The sequence below is a fragment of the Colletes gigas genome, unplaced genomic scaffold (genome assembly GCF_013123115.1).
Source record: "Colletes gigas isolate AHSC1104 unplaced genomic scaffold, ASM1312311v1 Colletes_gigas_Sc00030, whole genome shotgun sequence".
In the NCBI taxonomy this organism is placed as follows: Eukaryota; Metazoa; Arthropoda; class Insecta; order Hymenoptera; family Colletidae; genus Colletes; species Colletes gigas.
The window spans coordinates 999,576-1,025,800 of NW_025106659.1; the positions used below are offsets into that span (position 1 = coordinate 999,576).

Below are 26,225 nucleotides of genomic sequence, written 5' to 3' on the forward strand. Positions count from 1 at the left end.
GCGTTGTGTGCTTTATGAAACATTACAATCGTCCAATCCGTTCAGGAGTTATGACATTTTAAAGTTTCGGTTGAAATTTCTGGCCTAACATTAGATTTACGCTAAGGAATTTTTTTCTCGAAAGTGGGTAGGATTTCGTGGGTATGTGTAATGACAAAAAATGATTATAATTGACTCCTGCAGCCAATAATAATTTTTTTAGAACAATTTAAAATCTTTTAATAACTTTTTAATGAAGCCTCAGTCAAGAAATTGATATTCTTGATTTTCGTCTTATTTTGGCCTCTAGAATCTCCCATTAAAATTTTTCTCACAGGTAACCGAACACCCTGTATGTTACTGTAAATAAAAGTAGAACATTTTCCAAATGACACGATTTTTATTATTGGATTAATTATAAGGCACCGTGGAGTTCCAAACTAACTATGAGAGTATGTTTTAAACATAAGATAATAAATTCTTCGTTAGTATGTTAAAATAAAAATAGAAAACGCGGAGACAACGATAATCGCTTTACAGCCGGTACAATTAAAGGTAAGAATTTGTCAATAATATTCACTTTATTAATGAAAAGTGTCAATTCAATATTCAGTAGGACGAAAAAACATCGGCAAGAAGTTCTTACCTTTTCAACGACATTAATCGTATATTGATAAGAACTGCCGATATTTTAAACTGATTATTAAGTACATAATCAGCGTAAGTTACGTTCATCGTTTGCAACGATCTCAAATAACACACGCAAATTACGTGAATATTGTTGACCTATTCTTATCCTGCAAGTATTAAGAACAAAACCGTTATTAATCATTTGCTTCGCGTTTCATATTCATTCAAAATTCTATATTTATACAAAATTTTTGTCGGTTTGTAAAATATACCGGTGTAGTTCTCAATGAGATATCGCCGTGCTATGAATGAATTTTGACTTGTTCTGTCGCGAAAGAAATTCCCGAAAAATGGATGTGCACAACTGTCCGATTTTCTGTACACCGTGTCACCTCAGGGGCAGATTACTTATTCAAGGCTTAACAAGGAAGCCGTCGTCCATGTTGCAGCCTAGCAAGTGTAATCGATGATTCACTCCCCCCCCCCCCACCCTTCCACACCGATTTATGCTTGGCCGATATTGCGTTACGTAAACACGGCGAATCAGCGGGATCTATAGATCGTTTCGTGAGCTGTAACAACCGACTAAAGAAATCGTATTATCGAAAGCGAGACTACTAGTCGGAAGTGGCATAGTAAACAAGCATGCAATCCTACGTATGTACAAATAGCGGATCATGATCTCTCATCCCGCCAAGGATGTATTCTCGCTCGAACTTACAATATAACGCGACAAAACTTGCAGGGTCCAATGTTTTCCTATTTAATTGTAAAAATGAAATCAATGAAAAGCTATGGCCGAAAAGTCTAAGAATTTTCTAAGTAGTTTTAAAATGATGGCCTCATCGATAGAAAAAATTCCTTTCCAGACAAGAAATACAACTGTCATTGCTTACAAAAAGAAAGGATATACGATATTTGATATTTTCTGTAGTCCAATGTCTTCCTATTTAATTGTAAAAATTGGCCTAATGAAAACTTATATAGCCGAAGCGTCTCCAAAACTCCTAAATAGTTTTTAAATGATGGACTTATCGATAAGAAAAGTCATTTTCCAGACAAGTAATATAACTATTATTGTTTATAAAAGGTGTAGCTAAAAAGTCTTCTTTAAAAAGAAGTTTCGATTGATTTAGTTTTTCAATAACGTCTATAAATAACATCAAAAATTATATCCTTGCATTTAAGACTGAAATGTCTTTACGGTGTTTTAATACATTCGCATGACTTCTATTTCTATTAATACCTATCCATGATGCCGTCAAGAACGTATTCTGGGCACGACTTACATCTAACGCGACGAAAATTGCAGGGTCTGCGTCTTCCTACTCAATTGTCGAAACTACTTTAATGGGAAGCTGTAGCTAGATAAAGCCACTTAGAAAGAGGTTTAGAACGATTGACCAATATTTGCATTGAGCGACGTGTTTGAAAAATGTTTGTAATGCTTGTAATACCATCAGAAACGCATTCTCGTTATAATTTACACCTAACCTAGCACTACTAGATTTACGCAGCCATCGTTTGCATTTAGTTTCATTTTTGTATCACAGCTATACAGGGTGTTCGGCCACACCTGGAAAAAATTTTAATGAGAGATTCTAGAAGCCAAAATAAGACGAAAATCAAGAATACCAATTTGTCGATGGAGGCTTCATTAAAAAATTATTAACGTTTAAAATTCCGCCCGTACTGAATTTTTTTCTCGAAAATGTGCAGGATTTCGGGGGTATGTCTATTCACCAAAAATGATTGTAATTGACCCCCGCAACCGAAAATAATTTTTCCAGAACGATATGAAATTTTTATTTCGTCGAAATAAGGCACCTAATTAGATTTTTGGTAAGGAATTTTTTTCTCGAAAATGCGTAGGATCTCGAGGGTATGTGTAATGACCAAAAATGATTATAATTGACCCCTGAAACTGAAAACAATTTTTTTAGAACGATTTGAAAAATTTTTTTTCGCCGAAAAATTTCAGCACCTACCGGATTTTTTTTCTCGAAAGTGGATAGGATTTCGGGGTATGTCTATTCACCAAAAATGATTGTAATTGACCCCCGTAACTAAATATAATTTTTTTATATGATTCGAAATTTGTTACTTTCGTCTAAAAATTTCAGTACCTACTCGAATTTTTTTCTCGAAAGTGGGTAGGATTTCGAGGGGTATGTCTAATAACCAAAACTGATTATAATTGACCCCTGTAACCAAAAATAATGTTACCAGAACGATTTGAAATTTCTTTTTTTCGCCGAAAAATTTCATACCTACTCGAATTTTTTTCTCGAAAGTGAGTAGAATTTCAGAGGTATGTGTATTCACTAAAAATGATTATAATTGAACCCCACTACCAAAAATAATTTTTTCAGAATGATTTGAAATTTTTTAATAACTTTTTAATGAAGCCTCAATCAAGAAATTGATATTCTTGATTTTCGTCTTTGCCCTCTAGAATCTCCCATTAAAATTTTTCCCAAGGATGGGTAAACACCCTGTATATTCTGAGTGAATTTCGACCTGATGCCTTTTAGAAAACTATTTCACAAAGGTTTTATAGGAATGTTAAGCATAAATGAAAAATTACAAATCGAATTATTCAAAGGCTCGGAAATGTGTGCAAAGTGTTCCGTGTATCCTGTATATCGCAAGAAGAAGGAAATAGCTATTTTTCTGCGGAATATCTTTTCTGAAACGGAAACAAGTTTACGCATATTTGAACCAGAAGGGAGGGTAGCCACGGTGGGAAAATGACCGCGCCAGACTCGAGAATTGCTTCGATATGAGGTAATGCCACAGCAAAACACGCAATACGTATTACGTAATGTTTAAACTGTGTACGAAGCACTGGTGACCGGCTATACTACTATATATTTATTAACAAGCGATTGTAATCGTAGTTTCCGCCAGGAGGAAACTATTGCTCGTAATTTTCACCCGATCGCCGAGAACTTGTACCACCCGCGGAAATTTTGCGAAATGCCTAGCATTGTTGGTCGCTGAGACTGCGTAAAAACGACATTTAATCACTCAAATCTTTCCACCATCCATTACTCCTTCGTAATCAAATAATAAAACGACGAAGTATCTAATAAGATGTCGTTTGAAACAACGACTTATACATTTAAACATCAGTTGATTCTCGATAGCAGGAAATCACTCGTTTTATCTTTGATAATAATTCGTGAAGAGCGTACCTTTAAAAAATTATTATTTTCGTTACACGAGCAGTATAAACTAAATATCTTCAATTTGAAAAATAATAACACGTTTTCTATAAAATCTATCATTTGGTACTTGTAAAGAGCAGAATAATAAAATTTCAAGATTTTCAAGTATCTATAAATTCAGTCGGATGAAAGCAAATATTTACGATAAAGAATAAGTTTCATTCGTTGAAAGACGTGTTTAAAAAAGAAGCAAATGAAATTTTTTCTTAATCCAGTTAAGGGTCATTAATTTCATTATACATTTGGTGTTATGAAATGACACGCGTGTATATCTTCAAATTGCACAATGAAATATGTAAATAAAGAAAACGCGAAACTAAATCATTGTTTAATGCAGATAATCACTTTTTGGGAAGAATTATTATACAGGGTGTTCGGCCACCCCTGGGAAAAATTTTAATGGAAGATTTTAGAAGCCAAAATAAGACGAAAATCAAGAATACCAATTTGTTGACGAAGGTTTCGTTAAAAAGTTATTAACGTTTAAAGTTCCGCCTGTACTGAATTTTTTTCTCGAAAATGCGCAGGATTTCGGGGGTATGTCTATTCACCAAAAATGATTACAATTAACCCCCGTAACCGAAAATAATTTTTCCAGAACGATATGAAATTTTTTTTTTGTCAAAAAAGGCACCTAATTAGATTTTCGGTAAGGAATTTTTTTCTCGAAAGCGCGTAGGATTTCGGAGGTATGTGTAATGACGAAAAATGGTTGTAATTGACTCCCGCAACCGAAAATAATTTTTTTAGAACGATATGAAATTTTTTTTCCGATGAAAAATTTCACACTTTCTAGAATTTTTTTCTAGAAAGTGGGTAGGATTTCGGAGGTATGTCTATTCACCAAAAATGATTGTAATTGACCCCCGCAACCGAAAATAATTTTCCCAGATCGATTTGAAATTTTTGAATTTAATTGTTAATAACTTTTTAACGAAGCCTCCATCAACAAATTAGTATTCTTGATTTTCGTCTTATTGTGGCCTCTAGAATCCCCCATTAAAATTTTCCCCAGGGGTAACCGAACACCCTGTATAATTATTATTCAAGGTGTCAGAGAAATTGTAGTATAATCAGGAAGGGGACGTTTCTTCATGAAAGACCAAATGGAAAATGGAAAATAAAAGTTTTTGATATAACCTTCAGTTCCTTTGGTTGATACAGTGCCGTATATTATATAACAAAATGGTATAATTTTTTAAAAGTATGCTCACACAATTAACATTAAAATGTGTACCTGTCTTATTTTTATTTACAAAAATATTTTAATCAAAGAAAGTATATATTAAAATTCGTTATATCGAGAGTTACAATTAGTTAAATGTAAATACGCCCAACAATAAGTGTTTTGTAAAATTATAATGTAAAATATTATAAAGTTATTCTTTTCGATAACAAGCAGTAAAAAGAAGTCGATTAATTTAGTAGAATTTAAATGTATAAAAGACTGAGTAGAATTTAAAGAGAGTTGGAATTAATTTAGTAGAATTAAAATGTACATATGAAGGATTGAGTAGAATTTTGTACCATTAAATGGCACTAAATGCAGGATAAAAGTGGTAAATGCCTATGACAAGCATATTTATGAGCACATTTGGGTTACACGGGTGTGTAATTAGTTTCTCACGAAGTAGGGTCAGTAGATCAGGGCGTCTGCACAACAAAGGCAAAACTAGGGACGGTAGTATACTAGCCAGTTCCTACTTTCTCTCCTATAGACGTCGTTAATGAAATAAAACCTTATCGCGGTCTTGAATGTAACCGATTAAACTTTCCAGGAAAAGATTACACCAATAGGAGAAATCGCACAAATACGAATCTTCGTTCTTTGGACATAAATTACATAATCGCTCGATATATTGTATAACAACGCAAATTACTCTACAATAGGCTACTAGTGTTAGTGTACAATGAGAAAGTCAAAATGGAAATTTTGAGAAAAGAAATTTTACATTTATGTGAATGTAATTTCGTTTCCTTGTATATTATTTCGCCGCAAATCCTATGCATTTTTTGTTAAAATAGGTGCGAGTAGCGCAAAGGTTTATACAAAAACCTTGTCTCTCACCCTTTAACGTGGAGTCCGGATTACGAGGGATCGGAAATATGGGGCAAAGTGAATCGTGCACTGATAAATTTCTTTCGCCCAGTCAAACCTGACTAGGCCGTTTATTTAAAACAAACTGCAAAAATAAACAAACTTGAAAGACATTAAAATGAAATTATATATTTAATGGTATTTAAATTTCAGGGGAAAAACCTGGCTAGCCGTCTAGCCGCTACAACTCTCGTCTCGGTCTTCTGTAACAAAAAAAAGACCGAAATCCAGCTGTAAATGCCTGACAACGCTCGCTGCGTTGTCTGACTCGCTTTATTCCACACGCTCCTTGCTCCGTTTATGGTAAACAGGAGCGGGATTCTGATGCAGCGATACGCAGCTGTATTAGTGGACTGTATTATCAAACGTTTCTCGTATGATCGAGATTGCAGTACAGGAAGGTGAGATTCTAATCTCGATTTTCCCTGGACTGCAGGGTTTGATTATTGCTAGAGTGGACAACAGGCGGAGGTTGTATGGCTCCGAATGTTGTCTGCTCCGCGGCTCATCACCGTGCCCTGGTCAGTACGGGACCGGTGTGGTGCAGTCTCTTAACTGCGCAAGAAGCAACTGATTATTAAGGTTCTTACACCACGGTGTCCTTTGAGCGTCGTTCTACACCTGGTGTCTGTACACACGATCTACAAACCACGCTCGAGCAGGTCGAAGTCTGCTGGGAGTCCACCAAAAAGGCCCCTACGTGGGTGTGATCCCAAGCACTGACTCGATTTTGGAGGACGGCGATTCCACCCAGGGAATACGCCAAAAAGCCCCCTATAGGTGGATTTTAGCACTGTGCAATAATCAAGGGAGGATCGAGAAATTCTCTCGATACCTCCTACACGACCGCTGACTAAAGCGGTACGTGTTTACTTAGCATCGATGGCTGTAACCAATCACTATGAGAGTGTAAGCTCGGTATTTTTCAGCCACCGGTTGCTATTGAATTATATGGAAAGAGAATCAGTCTGATTTTATTACTTTCCAAAATGGTTCGATCAACGCGTTGATCGATTTCTGCACGAGAACGTATGGCTCGAATATCTCGACTTTAGGCAGGATTCCTCAGAATCCGCAGCAGTCTAAATTCGTGCTACTTCGTTCACGTGATTCTACGATAAGTTAGACGAATCTAACTTTTCAATGATCGATCTTTGTTGTTAGACGAGGTCGGCGTTTGAGGTCCGCTCTCGTCGAGAACCAAATAGCGAGTGTTCGAAGAGACAGACTTAATTCTTAATCGCGGTCACGAGAGGGAAAATTGTCGTCTCGCGGCGCTGTCTGGTTATTATCGTCGCATCCTCTCTTTATTTCGGCGTAGTAACACCTATTCTCTAGGAACCGTTACTGGGCCGATCGTGCGACTGTTATCGAAAGTAAATTTGGAGTTTTTCTACACGGTATTGCTCCAGAAACGTATTACGCCGCAGAGAAGGCTATGGAATGTCGCGTAAACTAGGAACAACACCGTACAAAAAATAGCTCGTTTTTTCTTTCAATCACGCGGTGGTTTAATCGAGGTTTTCCGATTGTCGAATTAACGCGATATTTAAACAACTTTCGAGAAAAAAATTCGCGTAGGTAGACAAATTTTATTAATAATTTTTAACAACAATTTTGTTAATAACTTTTTAACGAAGCTTCAATCAGCAAATTGACATTCTTCATTTTCCTCTTATTTTGGCCTCTAGAATCTCTCACTCAAATTTTTTACTGTAATGGACAGCACTTCGAACACCGCTTGAAATAAAATTTGTTTAAAAAATATCTCAGTAAATATTCATTTGAAGTCCCACTTTGTGTAATACTTTTTTACGCAAAATTTGATGATTTATCCGAATGCGAAAAAAAATATTAGACATTCCATTTAAAAAATTGAGGATGACCCTAATATCTCAATAAAAAAGGAAGGTAATAAAAAATAGATAAGGGCACTGAATGTCCCCCTAGAAACCATACAACTTTTGTTTCAAACATTTTTTCATACAACGAATACCTTACGAGATATTTAAGGTCGTCATGTTAGGAGACTCACTCTGTGCAGGGTGTTCAGCTACCCCTGGGCAAACTTTTAATGGAAGATTTTAGAAGCCAAAATAAGACGAAAATTAAGAATACCAATTTGTTGATGGAGACTTCGTTAAAAAGTTATTAACGTTTAAAGTTCCGCCCGTACTGAATTTTTTTCTCGAAAATGCGCAAGATTTCGGGGGTATGTCTATTCACCAAAAATGATTGTAATTGACCCCCGCAACCGAAAATAATTTTTCCAAAACGATTTGAAATTCTTTTTTTCCATCGAAAAATTTCACACGTTCTTGAATTTTTTTCTCGAAAATGCGCAAGATTTCGGGGGTATGTCTATTCACCAAAAATGATTGTAATTAACCCCCGCAATCGAAAATAATTTTTCCAGAACGATTTGAAATTTTTTGTCGTCGAAAAATTTAGGTACCTGATTAGATTTTCGGTAAGGAATTTTTTTCTCGGAAGTGCGTAGGATTTCGAGGGTATGTGTAAACGCCAAAAATGATTGTAATTGACCCCCGCAACCGAAAATAATTTTTTTAGAACGATTTGAACAATTTTTTTTTTATCGAAAAATTTCAGCTCCTACCGGATTTTTTTTCTCGAAAGTGGATAGGATTTCGAAGGTATGTGTATTCACCAAAAATGATTGTAATTGACCCCCGCAACCGAAAATAATTTTTCCAATACGATTCGAAATTGTTGTATTTAATTGTTAATAACTTTTTAACGAAGCATCCATCAACAAATTGGTATTCTTGATTTCCGTCTTATTTGGGCCTCTACGATCCCCCATTAAGATTTTTCCCAAGGGTGGCCGAACACCCTGTACATGGAGTATGACGTCCAAATTTTAATAGAAATAATTGTATCTTGAGTTCATCCACCTACACGATCGCAATAATGCATCCGTTTGCATCTTCGTTGGTAAAGATCAGCGAATTGGTACACGATTCGCATTTAAGGATTACCGATCAAGCCGATTTACGTTGGACGTTTTAACGCGTGCATTGCGACCGAATCGAATGGGTGAAAGAACTGCAGTGATCGTGTCGCAATATGCACCATGCGCCCCGTAGACGATGATATAACGTCGTGTCACCGCTTATCATCTACACGTGCACGAACACATGCACGTACAATGTTTTTACTCTAGGTAGATACGTGCACTCGTACAATCGGCGCGAACTATTCGTTACGCATGCACTCTGCATCATGGTCGGTCAACCTAGCTTAACCTTCTATTACGTATGGCACGCACACACGCGTATGTAACCATGTGAGTGTAAAGTACTGATACGGTTCCTTATATACGCGTGTAGTGTATGTGTTGCAGCAGCGACAGCGTTCAAATGTGTCTTCTTAGTGACATAACAAGGTTTCGCGTATGTTTTCGTACGTACACGTGTCCAGAATGATTCTAGCAACTGGACCAATCTATAGCTCTGTCCCGGAGACGGGTGTACGTCTTATTTGGATCAAAATTACGAATAACTAGCAAGAGATAAATAAACGTTTATTTAATTACTCGTTGAACAAAAATAAAAATTTCAACCTTGAAATAAAATAATTCATAAATGCTGGTAATCTATCGTTCGAAGAAAATTTTGTTCGCTTTGTTTCGAAATAAATTTTTAAAATGAGACTTTTCTTTTTAAATATTCCGACTTTGTTACAAAAATCGATTCATTGAATCCTTCTGTGCAAAAAAAAACGTATAACTCAGAGTCATCGAAAATTCGATACTTTAGAAGATATTTAATTTTGTTTTTAATATTGCAACAGGCACTTGAACGTTTCACCGTTGCATTTTAGACTCTTTTCACACATTTTGTGGTAATTGTCGTTAAATTGTTTAGTTGACCCAAATTTTGACAATATATCTTCATTCTTTCTTTTTAGTTATTTATTTAAACAAATACACTTTATTTTTCGACAAATTTAATAGGAAAAACAAAATACCTAGTTTTCGATAACTTTATAGGTAACTTCTAAATACATAAATTCATAATTTTTTGAATAGTGCAATTGCACCATTTAGAAAAAAAATACAGCTCATTAAACCATACAAAACTGTCCTCTATCGCGCACTTACTGTATTCGTACATTGTACAATTTTTATTTTTATTAACATTGACATTTAGTATCGTTAAAACAAAACTATAGACTGGCCCAGTTATTAGAATTACCCTGTATATCTAATACTGTCGCTTATACACGAGTACAAAAATACATATATGCATACTATGTATATCCATTTGGTAAGTTATCTACACCACTTTAATTATTATTATACGCTAACGTATCGATGATAAATTGTTTTGCATTTTCTTTTTATCTTAGCTTATGCATCAAATAATTAATGCTGCTTAAATGCATGAACATATACATATACATATGTTGCTCTGAATCGACGTACGTGTAATTTATACAAAATTATTATTGTTTATTGTATATTATAGCGACTATGCCGATTCAGTACTGGGTCAACAATGGCGCGAACGATATTGCCTGTAAATTACATCACGGTTATCAATAAACTAGATCACTATTTTTGCGATCGTGCACAAAACAATATTTAGCTATGAGCTATTTATCAAAGCGAAAACAAGCCAGTATTTTGCGCGTCAATTTTTTAAAAATAAGCGCAAATAGACATTCCCTTTTGTTTTAAATATATTTCGATTAGTAAGTTTATATTTAATAAATATGTCTACGAGTTTATTTACGTGCAACGTATATTTGTTTTCTATTCAAATACACATTTCACCAAAATTTAGTAAATTTCAACTATCTTATCTGTGTGTGATAATTCGAATCTACGAACACAATGCAATGCGATTGTGATCTCGATTTCAATCGTCTAGATTATATCAACTGCATCGACTGGCAATCGAGTTAACAACGAGAATGTGGTGACAAAGAAATATAATCGATAACTGAAAATCAGTTCGTCGACAGAATCGAAAACTATGTGATCGATATATTCGCACGTCTTCGTCTATCATAAAATCTATTAATTGCAATTATCGTTCGTAACACCTTTCTGTTTTGATTCGTAAACTTTTTATACAGGGGCGCCACCCATGGGAAAAGTTGTAACGAGAGATTCTAAAGGCCAAAATAAGACGACAATCACGAATATCAATTTCTTTTATACGAATATAAAAAAAAATTATTTTTAGTTGCGGGGGTCAATTACAATCATTTTTGGTCAATAAACATACGCCCGAAATCCTACCCATTTTCTAGAAAAAAATTCGAGGTGTGAAATTTTTCGACGAAATTAAAAAATTTCAAATCTGGAAAAATTATTTTCGGTTGCGGGGGTCAATTACAATCATTTTCGGTGAACAGACATACCCCCGAAATCCTGCACATTTTCGAGAAAAAAATTCAGTACGGGCAGAACTTTAAACGTTAATAACTTTTTAACGGAGCTTCCATCAACAAATTGGTATCCTTGATTTTCGTCTTATTTTGACCTCTAGAATCTCGCATTAAAATTTTTCCCAGGGGTGACCGAACACCCTGCATACGCGTTCAACTTTAATTCAATATTGCATATGAAGTAACTGTACATACGTTCCGTGTGTTTGAAATATAAAACTGACAGTACTCGCTGAAAATGCACGCTCGTGAAAAATGAGATGTCGCGGTGTCCGGTAGTGGGATTGCATCGCGTTAAACCCGCGAACGCACAAACGAAACTGAAGAAGAGTACGAATTATAGACGAAGGTTAATGCTTGAAAACATATCAATAATTGTTTTATCCAACGACGCAGTTCTGTTTACTTCAATTCGGTTCCAATTTAACGAGAACAATTCGGTCAAAGATTAAATCTGTTGATGTTTGTTTTTCGTTTTATTATCTCGTTTCCGATTATATACCAAACAATGCATTTGCACGCTTTGCTCGCGAATGTATTATAAAAAAATTGTTCACGGAGTTGGCGGAAACTTGCATGCAAAACCAATGGTCAAGATATTGAAATACGTATCAAGCAACATGACTGCATTAAGATTTATGAGTTGCCTTTACTTTCCTCGTTGAATTATTTCCAAACGCTCTATTGATATTTGCTACAATCTTGCGCGGTGATCATTTCACTAGCTAAAAGGTATCGAAATTGCTGACTTACCAAGCGTACAAAGAGTTACCGTCGTGGCATTGCACATGTAACAATAGTTGATCCGATAAAAGGCACACTTACGCAGAGGGACACTCACCTTCAATTTATTGGCGAACGATCATCGCGACTTCTTCACTTCATAACTGATGGCGACACTTGATTTTTACAGGTTAGAAAAAGATCGTTGCAAGAAATTAAATGTTTTCAACACGCGGAAGCACTTACACGTACAGCGAACAGCGAACACTAACGCAGCCTCGCAGATTGCCGCTTGGCCGGCAGAGCTCCAGAATTTTGGAACGCTTTAAAAAACTGTACACCTTAAGATGGCGACACCTTCGGACGGAAATCCCAGTCGGGATTGGATCGCCAATCGATATTTCGCGGCGAAAGGCATTCTGGGATTGGCCTATCTCGCCTTTGTTGAAAGACGCGCGAAAGAACGTTTGAGACCATTATAACGATTGTTAATCTGAATATATAGAATTGTATTATTTCTACTCGACTTTCGCTATGTTAACGATTAAAGTTTTACATTTCCACAAATTTGTTTAGTAAGGTAACATATAATTTATCAATTGTCTAAACATAATACCATGGTGTAATCAGGAGTTGAGAACCGAAAATATGTTGTAATTGTTATGAATGTATCGGTTTTGACTTATTTCAGTTTTGGTTTGTTTCGATTAAGGTTCGGTTCTATACAATAGATACACTGCAATGAAAATTAAGATTTTTGTTACGGCTGTTAAACTCTTGACATTTGAGATACAATAAGAAGCAAAACTGAACACACAAACGACATTTTAACAAAAATAATTTTTCATAAACCTTTAACCTTGATAATTGCTTCAACACGTTTAGACATACTTAATATTACATTTTCGTAATACTCTGGTGTCATAGAATACCACATTGTTCTTGCACTCTATGCCACAAATCAGTTATCGTTATTGGGGGAGCATTATATTTATTTTATAACTTCATCTTCAATCGGGTTTATGCCTAGCATTTGCGCAGGCCATTCCATGGTTTGAAATAGTTGACTTTGCAGCCAATTCTTCACACTGTTCACAGAATGCCTAGGAGCATTGTAATGTTGGAATATAACATCAACTCTGATATTAGCATATTTTCAATTGTTTCTAGTAAATTTTTTTCTAAAATATTCTTATATGAATACTAGTTATACGCAGTAATATACCCCCACATTATAAGTGACACACCATGAAATTTCATTGTTTGCTTCACATGATGTGGTATAAGAAAGAAAAGCCAAAAGATTCTAGATAATACTAACTAGTTTGTTTCTTTTGTATTCTATATGCAAATATTGAATAAAAAATTATTTTTGTTAAAATGTCGTGTGTGTGTTCAGTTTTGCTCCTCACTGTAAAACACGAAATATACGAAATACATAAAACGTATTAATACGTGATCCGCATATAACATGTTATTATTTTCACTAATTCTATAGGAATTAAAACCCGTGTTCGAAAAATATAGATACATATAACCTAAAAATAAGTTATAAAATCGATATACAATCGGTTCTGAAGAATCGAAATCGATATAAATTAAAATCGATGTATCTGTAACAGTCATCATATTCTTTCAACTTTCGTAACTGTTTTGAATTGAAAGTTATTTTTGAAACCGTTTCAAACACTAGTCACAATACATGTTAATTTTATTTAGAAAAAAAAAAAACAGAAACTTGATTAATCAGTTATTAGCAGTTTCTTACTTAAATATTTTGTGGTAATTATGCTCTACGTTGTTTCGTACGAATAAATAGTAACATGTCAGAAATTATAGAATATATTTACGTTCCATACGTTTGCGTAAATAAATATAACGATAAGTAGATTCACGATCATTTTAATAAACTGTGTCGAAAAATTCGATTTATTGAAAGTGATAAAAATGATAATTGCAAAGTGAAATGTAACACAAACGAGGTAGAAGAAGCTTTACATCAATTTCAAAGATTTTTATATTGTTATGAAATTTATTTATAAACAATTAAAACATTTTGTTTATCAGTATCAGTATCATGATAAGGTCAATTTAATACTTTTTTGTACATTCAAAATTATATATGTAATCAAGTTTCACTGACTGCATGTTTCATGCTTGTAATACCGGTCTCTCATGTTTACCTTCCAAAGAATCATTAACAGCTGCATATCCAGTTCCTCCCTAAAAAAGCAATGTTATAATTTGCAGTTTATTCTACTTTAATTACATCTTCATCAATTACCCTTTGAAGAGGTATAATATCTGCTTCAGTCAATTTTGTACTATCCAAGGGATTGATCCAGTCCTTTTTTATAATTTTGTCTACGCACTCCATTGTAATTACATCGCCACTAGGAAAAAGACAAAACGAACATTCACTCAAATTGAACAAATAATCATAAGAAATATTAGTATATAAATAACCATACGTTGTCCTTATAACTGCACATGGAACACTATTGCTTAGGATGTCATGTGTAATAGGACACATATATCTTGCTTGTTTAACGATAAGAGATTTTTTGTCATCTGGATCTTTTACTTCAGTAAATTTCACAGGAATAAGATCTTTTATTTTTAGTGGTTTTCCACTAATAGGACAGTAGATTGTTTTATCTGGTTTTTGCAATATTATTTCTTTTGCTTCCGGCGTTTTAGAAGGAATCCAAAAACTAGGTAATATTTTATCTTTGCCATTGCTCATATTAGAAACTGAAGAACCTGATTCGACTGCAGTCTGACTTCTTGAAACAATATTTTTCTCTCCTTTTAAAAACTTTTGTAACTTCTGTAATTCTTCGTTAGCAGTTTTTTCATGAAATTGTTCCTGAACAATTTTTTTATACAATAACGTTCCATTATAAATGAAACATATAAATATTGAAATTGTTTTTTATGGTTACCTCTTGTTGATGTTTTTGTTTTTCATATTCCTTTAACTTTCTAGTATACTCTCTCTTCTTGGTTAATACATATTCCAAAATTGCTTCTTTATCAAATAAATAGCCATTCTTTCTAAAAATATACCGTAAAAATAACGTAAAAATTATTTATTTCTGACCTCCTTTTTGGCTAATATAAAACGTTCAATAAATTTTAGAGCAGTGTATGGAGACTCTTTTGACTGACTGTATATGACTAGTGATATATAGTAAGAACGATGAATAAAATGTACAATAAAATATACAAACGTTATGACAGGATTTCTACAAGGCTGTAATGTTAGGCAGCAACAGTCAAAATTCTTGACAGAATCTTTTCCCACTCTTTGTGTATTTGTTCCGTAACCTGAGGCTGCTGCATCTTTCTTTTTCTCATGATACGTATAAACAGCTCCAGCTGTGCAATTTCTTGCATGTCGCGTCATTCTTTGTTTACTGATTTATCTCATTCTAACCTATAAGTACGTTGGCAGCTCATTTGCTATTGCGGCTGCGCAGTATTTACTAACGCCATCCAATTCATGCTTTAAATGAGGTTCTGGTTAAAGTTTCAAAATAATCGATTTTGTTTACATTTCATTATGATTTTAGGTCTTAAAAAATGTTCCTAAAGCATTATTGAAGAATCTCAAATATTTATATCATGCGCATATTTGATTTAGACCGAAAGTTACTGGTAAAATAAAAATTCATATAGAATATGTGATAGCCCAATGAAATTCTGTAAAACTACGTTCATTTGTTATTTATTTAAAAATTACCGAAAATTATATTTGATAAGAAAATATTTTGAATATATGAAAAATGAATTAAAAATTATGTTCCTTATTTTTGTAGAAATGACACTTAATTTGTGTATTACACGTAAATTTAGTTTTATACAGTTTTATAAATGATATAAATTTATTTATATACATTATATGAGTCACACGCAGTCAGTATTTACAATTTCAATTAGAAGTTACAGTACTTATAATATTGGCTTATGAAGAAGAAGAAACTATTTTGTCTTATCAGAATCGCTATCTGATGTATCATCCTTCTTGTGCTTCTTGTGTTTTTTATGTTTGGACTTCTTCTTCCTTTTCTTGTGTTTATGTTTTTTGTCCTCTCCGCTGGAAACTTCTGTTTCAAAATCACTGTCGCTTGTATCTGACTTTTCATGCTTCTTAGATTTTTTTTTGCTCTTTTTATACTTGTGTTTCTTCTTAGCTTCCTTTTGCTTCTTTTTTAATTCCTTTTCGCGTAATTCAGTTAGAGGAGTTACATAATTTTCATCGCTGTCAGAACTTGTACTACTAACGTCTAAAACAATTTCTTTGTTTGGGTCGACTTTGATAAAATTTCGACATTGATATGTAAGGTGTCCAGCATATCCACATTTCTTACACGCTGGACGTACATGATCTTTGTTTTGTGGAATCAGTCTAGAAAGAAACTCTGGATCCATATCTACAAACACAATGTAAACATGTATCATTATTAATTTTTAACAATTGGAAATGAATGCTATGAATTAAAGTTAAGGGAAGATTACATAACAATTACAGATTTGTAATATTTTCATAAATAGTAGATAAAAACTAGCTAGTCTAATGCTTGGTCCTTAAAAGTACAATACTAACCTCTAATATATGAAAGTTTTATCTACCAGTTAATTATATAAATGCTTTACTTTTCTTTTCTTTAAACGACTTTGTCCAGTTGAAATGATAAGTTCACTATAAAATATTACAAAACTAATTATAATTTTTCCAAACTGTAAACCAAGCTTCCACTTAAATCACAATATTTTGATATTTATCTACGCCATCTGGAAAAACTACTTCATACTAGAGTCGGCTGTGAGTTCATAGTTGGTTTGGTATGTTGCTGGCGGATTATTTGAATATGTAATAAAATGGTGTGTGAATGTGATTAATACTAGCAATTAGGGCATTTATTTTATGATTGAAGTGAAATAAAAATTTTAGTTTCTATTTAATATAACGACAAAATCTGATATAGTTTTATGAAAAGCTTATAAAGATTTTGCATGAAAGAAGTTTTATAAATTACAGCTTATAAAATTTATGCAGTTAAAAGACAATTTATATTTGTCAGTTACACAATTCATAACACCATTTCTGCTACTCTACGTCTATTGATTGTTTATAAAAATTTTTTAAAAATTAACAAAATAAACAAACTATAAAGAATTTTACTACCTATAATCATATACTGTAGAAGTAAATAGAGCTACATAGAAAGAAATCTTTTTATTACAACATTATAAAATCTACATTTACATAACCCACGATAAAATACATGCACAAAATGAAGCGCCGTTTTCCTTTCTATAATGTTCGAGATGGTGTCATTAACAACGACGCTTACGAAAAATACATCAATGCGATATACATTTAGTACAAAATAATCATATTTACGTTATATATTAATAGACTATAACTAAAAAGTTTCGCATTGCTTTAGATTATATCAGGTTACGAGGCTTGTGACATTTATCTACTCATCTAAATTAACACGGTACATTGATCTTGACTACATTATTTTTTTATCAATCTAATTCCATGTCTCTTAATACATAATTAAATAATTTGTTATGCTTTGTCATGCAGACGATGTAATGGACATTTATTCAGACACAACATCGATTTTATTTTTTTTTTTTTCATTTATTATTTTACAATTAAGTAATTTTAACGATATACACGAATATCGTGAACGAAGTGCATGTTTTAACTTTGCGTTTCAAATGTTTTGCACTTCGAACAAGATTTACGTGACGAAAACAAGAAACTTTATTGTGAGTTTATGGTCCTCAGAGTTTCAAGTATAGTAGCTCTCGACAATCTCGTTTTAAAAGTCATAAATATACTCAGACAATCATTGAACAAGTTTCCAGTAAGTAGAATTGGAATTTATCGAAATTGTTTTACAACGTTCTAATCAAATTATCGATACGATTAAATATAGAGTTACAGGATTCTTTTTAATTGCCAATTAACGGTAATATTGAAATTATTGAAAATTACAACTGTATCAAATTGCAGTCTTCGTTTTTATCCTTGTCTGATTATCCGAATAGTATATAATTGAATTTAAAAATTCTGTTTCGAGAAGTCAAGTGCCTACATCATATTGATATAAAGTTATAGATATTATAAATTTATACATGTATTATTATGCAAATAATTTGAAATGTTTTCAACAGAAGAGTTATTATAAGAAATCGTGACAATGAATCAATGCGTTTTTATCATTATTCATTGTAAACATATACAGAATGATGTGTAGTTCGTGGAACTACAACAATAGAAATGATTCTTTGTAAACGAACAAGTTAAGAATGAGAAATGAAATTTGTTTGTACAAGGTTTTTTTGATAAAATAAAGTTTTGCAATTTTAGTTTGAAAGGATATCAACTGAAACATCTGTCTGCTACTTGTAATTTTTTTTACTGATGTTTGTGTTTGTAAATACTGACAAGCTATGATTTGTTTTCTGTTGTATATGACGACTATTTTACTTAATTTTATAATTAAGATAGATAGATAGATAGACAGATGTAAAAGTTGATGTAAAAGTAAACCAGAATCAACATTGAGAAACAACAAAATTATTTGAAAAATAAACTGAACTGAAAATAGAATCAGTTTCTATTATTTTGTATGCAAGGAGTCATTTCCATCTCAGCTGTTCGACGAGTTTTATAACATCCATCACGGATACGTACAGTGTCTTAATTAAAATTATGTTCTCAATGTTTTAAAATTATTTCTGTATTTTTAAGCACATATCGATGTATCTAGTATCTCTCATCAGTCGAGTTGAGGTATTTCAAAATGTTTACAATGTAAAGAGTTTGGAATTCGTAACGGAGAATTTTGATAACTAGACAATACAAATAATGTATATTCAACATAATTTTCATTAATTAGATCATATTTTTAATGGATATACGCATTTTACGATATCAGATATTTAGATTCTTGTGATTGAAAAATAAAGGAAATAATTAATCGATGTTACAAATTCCGTACGTACAAAAACGAATACATCTACACCTAACTGAACATGATATAATACATATCAAATAGGAAATCTTAAATAATTAACTTTTCATGCACTGATCTATTTGTTGAAAACATATAAAGCATCCAGTTGTTTACTAACATATGTTATTACAAAGAATAGTAATCAGAAAATATTAGGAATGTTATTTCTATTATCTACAACATCTATATACTGTTTCTTATTTCATGAACGGCACTATATCTACTATCATTTACTATTAACTACGCAAGAAATAATAGTTGATTCCATACGTATTTAATTTTTTTTAATATTCGGCGGTATACAGGGTATTCGGCCACCCTTGGGAAAAATTTTAATGGGAGATTCTAGAGACCAAAATAAGACAAAATTCAAGAGTATCAATTTCTTGCCTGAGGCTTTGTTAAACAGTTATTAAAAAATTAAATTAAAAAATTTCAAATCATTCTGAAAAAATTATTTTTGGTTGCGGGACTCAATTGCAATCATTTTTGGTGAATACAACATAACCCTGAAATCCAACCCACTTTCGAGAAAAAAATTCGACTAGATACTGAAATTTTTCGGCGAAAAAAAAAAATTTCAAATCGTTCTGGTAAAATTATTTTCGGTTACAGGGGTCAATTATAATCAGTTTTGGTTATTAGACATACCCTCGAAATCCTACCCACTTTCGAGAAAAAAATTCAAGAAGGTATGAAGTATTTTGACAAAATTAAAAAATTTCAAATCATTCTGGAAAAATTATTTTCGGTTGTGGGGGTTAGTTACAATAATTTTTGGTCAATAGACATATTCTCGAAATCCTGCGCATTTTCGAGAAAAAAATTCAGTTCGAGCGGAACTTTAAACGTTAATAACTTTTTAACGAAGCCTCGATCAACAAATTGGTATTCTTGATTTTCGTCTTATTTTGGCCTCTAGAATCCCCCATTAAAATTTTCCCCAGGGGTGGCCGAACATTCTGTATAACAAGTAGCACCATACAATCATAGTGGTATTTCTTTCGCACCACTTTTTTTCGAAGATGAATCAAGCGACGAGATAATTTCTCGATCGTACAAAATCCATTGCAATTACTTGTACTACATTTCATATGGATTTCAAAGAAATAATTTTATTCTTACAATTTACATCATTATTTCCAAAGTAATTGCTTATATTTATCGACAATTTATTGGAATTGTCATATTGTTTGATTATTCTTGAGTATCAGTATCAAGATATTTATTGGTACTACATATTTAGTGCAAACTTTTTTACGTAATACATTTACTGTAATGAAATAAAATTTTCTTTTGAAACAATCAACTGTGGAAATAATTTAAAACAGAACTGATGTATAATAAAGTCGATTATTTTGTTTTATAGCAAAATCCTTTTTGTTTGTTGCTGTTACACACGTATTGTTTTACATTTGTACAAGTCATTGTTGCACGGATACATCCTCGATGAAATATGTTATTACAGAATAAGTACATGCTTCTCCAAAAGTATACCGTTGGACGGACACTGCATAAATCGTAAGTGCGTTTAAGACAAAAATGTAACTATACGCGAATGTAGAATTTAGGAGATATGCATATTAATTTTACGACAAGCGATATGAATACGCATGCAGTGCCTGTCGATTTTTTCGCATAATTATGGTGAATGCATTACTATTTAATATTAAAACGACCACTGTAAGTCGTGCATTTACACATTATTAAATGCTCGCATTCTCACATTTACATATGTGTGTACTTCATACGCATAGAAAGAGTACAAGTATATGCGTTATAGAGGGTGTTCGGTCACCCATGGGAAAAATTTTAATGGGAGATTCTAGGGGCCAAAATAGAACGAAAATCAAGAATACCAATTTGCTGATGGAGGCTTCGTTAAAAAGTTATTAACGTTTAAAGTTCCGCCTGTACTGAATTTTTTTCTCGAAAATGGGTAGGATTTCGGGAGTATGTCTATTCACCAAAAAATGATTATAATTGGCTCCTGCAACCAAAAATAATTTTTTCAAAATGATTTGAAATTTTTCAATTTAATTTTTTAATAACTTTTTATCGAAGCCTTAGTCGAGAAATTGATATTCTTGATTTTCGTCTTATTTTGGCCTCTAGAATCTCCCATTAAAATTTTTCCCAGGGGTGGCGGAACACCCTGTATACGTGAACAATAGAGTTTCTTAAATTACTTATTCTATATAGATTCCATATAGATGTAAGAGTATTAAAATGCAAGTGTAATAGGATCGAATTATGATTTGGAAAACGTAGATGTATTTTCAATAATGGAAGTTTATGAACTGATTTCAATTATAGTGGGAATGATAACTTACAATGTAACCAATGATAATTCTGAACTAAATATTGGGAAAGAAATCCGGTATTTAAATATTTTAAATCGTTTCTCTGCGGGTGAAACTATATTAATATTCGAGTTTATTTAGAATAAAATCATTGGGCCAGAACAGTTCACTCAGCATTGTATTTTGTTACTTAAGTGAAACATGTAACGCCTCAATTTAGACGAGATATCCTATATACGCACATTTACGAGTTCGTTAAAGAGTTATACAACTAGAATTGTTTTTCTCGATAAAACATAAACGAACAGTTACTTGTCCAGTGGCACCAGTATCGTGTGCCCCATCGTCGAGAGTAAAATACTACTTCATTATAATTTTTATTATTTCATTTCGTCTATTGTTTCATCTTCAACGCGTCTCTGAAGAAGTTTTTTCATTCATTCACGCTAATTTCTACTATCTTTACCGACTTTGTTCGAGAAGAATGGTAAAGCCGGACAATAGACGGACTAGCATAAAAATTCACGACAAGTCATTGCAACGGTCGTAGAATGAAAAAAGTGTATAATAAAAAAGTAGCCGGGAAAAGTACAGTCCTCCACCGACTTGAAGTCTCGCGGAAGGAATGCGGGGGAAGTAGAGGGGATGCACGTATTCCCACGCACACATTGATCTCTAGCTCGCTATTCGTCGCGGCAATTGCGCACGCATGCGGACTGCCTGAGAGCAAGGGAGCGATATAGATAAATGGGCGGTCCGACACCCCTTGCGCCTGTGTCGTCCCGCGAGACTTCAAGTCAGCGGAGCGCTGTAGTTACAACAAACTTTTTCCTGGTCCCATTTCTCAAGCATTATCATCATCGGTATTCCGTATTCCCTGTTCCTCTAGATTCTCGACATCTGATTTAGATGACGTAAGCATCCGATGAAATTATCGTAGCCAAGGTTTGTACTCGTATTCGAACGATCCCGTTTGCGGAACTTTCAGCAAACTTTCCGTTGCGCTGGTCGTTTGAACTTCAATTTTAAATTTTGCACAGAACCCCACGAAAACATATTAAGACTTCATTCGCGTTTACTTTCATCTCGAGATTGTGTTAAATTGCTCGAAGACACCAGACGTTTTATTGTAATAGCGGGTAAATAATAGAAATGGAAGTATGGTTTCAATCACTGAACGACGATTGGTGTTCGTTCTTTCTATAATCATGACGTTACTGAATTCTTTACCGAGTGAAAGGTATTCACTGTCCAATAACGGAGACAATTCAATTTGTCTCACGAAACAAAGTTTCTTGAGTAAACAGTATCGATCTTAACTATTTCCACGGTAGAGAATTTTTCAATAAGAAATAAGTAATATTGCCATTGTTCGAGTTAACAATGTCTAGAGTCTTTTAAATTCGTTTATGTTTTTATTGCTTGTATCGAATACCACGGTTTAAATATTAATTTTTTTTTTGTTCAAAGCAATGTAAAATTTTCTTATACCACTTTCATTTTTTGGGACTTATTTGTTAACGTTATAGTACATCAGGAAGAGAATCGCTATAAATATCGATAATAAAGAACGTCTTTCACTTGTGGAATAAAACAAAATTTAACATCTTTAGGTTTGTGCAAAATTTAGAACTGCATCACGCGTTTATGCCTCGCTACTGAACAATCATACCTAAAAGTGTGATCACAGATTGACAGAAGGCATGTAACATACAATATATTATACATACAGTCAGAAGATACGTTACTGCGGTAATATATCAGTTAATAAATTGAATAACAAGACGAATTATGTACGAGCTATATGTACAACGAATGTGTTTCACTTTCTTTATAAATCCTGCGATTCGTCTCGAACGAACAAAATAAGCATACGGATAATATTTCAATGGGAATACTTGGTGCTTCAAGACGGGGGGAAATATTAATGGTCTTCTTTTTCGCCGTTATTCGAAATTCCTCATTTTACTATAAATCGATCGATCCAAAAATACAGTAGAATGTCAATTATCTACATTAGAGGTGGGCAAATTATAACCGGCGCGCTAATTCTAGCTCGACTCACGTAATAAGAATGATTTTTAGTCGCATTTCATGACGGAATTACGAAAAACTTTAAATGAATTGGTATATTAAATATTCCAACTTTGATGTTAAACAAACTATTGTAACTAAGGGACTAGCGACAAATTATAACTTAATTCTTCGATCGTATATCGATTTTCAATCGTCTATGATACGCACTGTATACAGGGTGTTCGGTCAACCCTGGGAAAAATTTTAATGAGGGATTCTAGAGGCCAAAATAAGACGAAAATCAAGAATACGAATTTGTTGATGGAGGCTTCGTTAAAAAGTTATTAACAATTAAATTAAAAAATTTCAAATCGTTCTGGAAAAATTATTTTCGGTTCCGGGGGTCAATTACAATGAGTTTTAGTCATTAGACATACCCTCGAAATCCTACGCAATTTCTAGACAAAAATTCGAGAAGGTTTAAAATTTTTCGACGGAAAAAAAATTGCAAATCGTTCTGGAAAAATTATTTTCGGTTGCGGGGGTCGATTACAATCATTTTTAGTCATTACACATACCCTCGAATTCCTACGCAATTTCTAGACAAAAAATCGAGAAGGTGTAAAATTTTTCGACGGAAAAAAAAATTGCAAATCGTTCTGGAAAAATTATTTTCGGTTGCGGGGGTCGATTACAATTATTTTTGGTGAATAGACATACCCCTGGAATCCTGCGCATTTTCGAGGAAAAAATTCAGTACGAGCGGAACTTTAAACGTTAATAACTGTTTAACAAAGCCTCCATCAACAAACTGGTATTCTTGACTTTCGTGTAATTTTGGCCTCTAGAATCCCTCAATTTTTTTTTAAATTTCCCCAAAAGGACATATCAAAGTTGAATATAAATCAATAAATGATATGGCAGCAGATATTCTAACAAAATCACTGCCAAAATTAAAACATTTAAAATGCGTTGAAATGTTGAAACTAAGTTAAGTTGTAAAAACATGTACTTGTGTATGAATTATTTTTCACGGCTCACGAATTAGGGGGAGTGTTAGAATATTCGAATAACGCGCAATTCGAGAAAATTCGTGGTCCTTCTTTTTGTTCTATGTTTCTTTGTTTTTGTAAACTTCGTGTGCATGGAGTGAGCGTGTTTTCTACTGCGTGCGCGTATCTCTAGATGAATGTATTTATATGTATATATACTTAATAAATTTATTGTTCAAAAACCATCAGTATTTCATCAGCGATACTTTATCAATTTACTGAAATTACTGTTTCAGTGTCCATAAAATAGCATTAACATTTGTTCAAGATGAATTTACGTGGATTAATTTTAATATTTGGTACTAGTTATCTGCGATGAAAAACATTTTTAAACAAACCAATCTTATTATATTATTATGAGCACTTCCGATGGATATTCAAAATGCGAACCGATAACTTTGAACTTCAATGAAGAATAATTATGTCTCACAAAAAAATTCTGTAGCCTTCACTAATGTCACAAAAAATCCATTTATATGCAATAATATTCTGTATATAATCGATACAAAAATTCTATAAATTTTGTTCTCCGTCTTAAATATAATTATAGGTAATTTCCTTGATATTATTTCTTGGCCCTTGAAGCTCAAAATTCTTATTATTTGCCGACCACTAATCTAGATTATTCTAAAAATTTTACTAAGATTTGACTATAATAATGGATTTATTATATAAATCAAAATCGAATAAAAATACTTGTGTCATTGTTTGTATTTACTAGATTCATTTTAAATTCTAAGTTTTCAACAATATTATTATGTTACAAAATGAAATCTTGTAACTTAAAAGAGAACCAGTCATGGAAGTATATTTACAATATGGCATTTCTTGCATTCTGATAATTAATGGAACACATATGGGCATTTTTTAAACTCATGGTTCTATAGGATAAGTAAATTATAGTAGCCTAAAAAAATTGTGTAGAAGGAATTAGTCAGCATTTTTAAATAAGTATAGTCCTAACAAATCAAATTTACTTTTAAATTTTAATTATTTTTGCCATTATTTAGTTATTTCTTTAGAGAGATTACGTTAAGAAAGAACTGAGTAATAATAGCGTAGAAAATTGTTTGAGAAAAACCAATGAAAGTTAAAATTATAAGGAATTCAATGTCTAAAAATTTCTTTTCCTTGAACAATGTTTTTTATAGTTGATTTAATTGAACGATATTCTACTGTATTTTGGATGTTTAAGATTGTTTCTAATCTCGTTCGTTATTTATAGAATGAGAAATTTTTCGCAAAAAATAAGATGTATACATATATGTAGTTATACATATAAACGAAAAACTTAACGAAATTCCTTACGGATAACGTATAAATAATGACTATCGTTGAAAAATGAGCTATCTATTATACAAACGAGTACCATAGTAAACTTTGGCTTTTTAGGTGTAATACTGGAGTCGAAGCACTTATTTTCTTTCCTGTTCCAAACGAGATATTAATTTACTAAATATGGTATTGAATTTCAGTCATATCTCCTTAACTGAACAGGAATTTTGATCCTTATGTTTCAATGATTTATCCCTCGAGATTTTTCATAGTATGTATACATATATTAACGCATACGTTATAACAAAATTCATATACTTCTCTAATTTATCTAATACAATTTATCATTTTTCCCCGTTTGTTCAAAAATTTTCTCTGTGACAGTCTTTATCGTGGAATTTTTCATGTGTACAATTGAAGTTAACGAAGATCGATAACATTGAATATTATACATATGT

At 32.7% G+C, this 26,225-nt stretch overlaps 3 protein-coding genes across 5 annotated transcripts in view; all 3 read right to left on the reverse strand.

Moving 5' to 3' along the window:
• Positions 1 to 12,501, reverse strand: part of LOC122401934 (protein cycle) — a 113,606-nt gene extending 101,105 nt beyond the window's left edge. For 2 of the 3 annotated variants that reach the window (XM_043404380.1, XM_043404383.1), the window contains exon 1: positions 12,197 to 12,501. The gene's annotated coding sequence lies outside the window, so the exon portion shown is untranslated. The other variant, XM_043404384.1, reaches the window with a different exon arrangement.
• Positions 12,502 to 14,162: 1,661 nt separating this feature from the next.
• On the reverse strand, positions 14,163 to 15,505 carry LOC122401946 (nitric oxide synthase-interacting protein homolog). Its single transcript, XM_043404412.1, has 5 exons — positions 15,312 to 15,505; positions 15,024 to 15,135; positions 14,550 to 14,947; positions 14,363 to 14,471; positions 14,163 to 14,301 (listed from the first exon to the last, which is right to left on the reverse strand). The coding sequence occupies exons 1-5, from the start codon at positions 15,485 to 15,487 to the stop codon at positions 14,230 to 14,232; spliced, it is 867 nt and encodes a 288-aa protein (XP_043260347.1). The 5' UTR covers positions 15,488 to 15,505; the 3' UTR covers positions 14,163 to 14,229.
• Positions 15,506 to 15,998: 493 nt separating this feature from the next.
• LOC122401949 (protein SREK1IP1-like) lies at positions 15,999 to 16,839 on the reverse strand. Its single transcript, XM_043404417.1, has 2 exons — positions 16,688 to 16,839; positions 15,999 to 16,514 (listed from the first exon to the last, which is right to left on the reverse strand). The coding sequence occupies exon 2, from the start codon at positions 16,510 to 16,512 to the stop codon at positions 16,063 to 16,065; it is 450 nt and encodes a 149-aa protein (XP_043260352.1). The 5' UTR covers positions 16,513 to 16,514; positions 16,688 to 16,839; the 3' UTR covers positions 15,999 to 16,062.
• Positions 16,840 to 26,225: the final 9,386 nt, after the last annotated feature.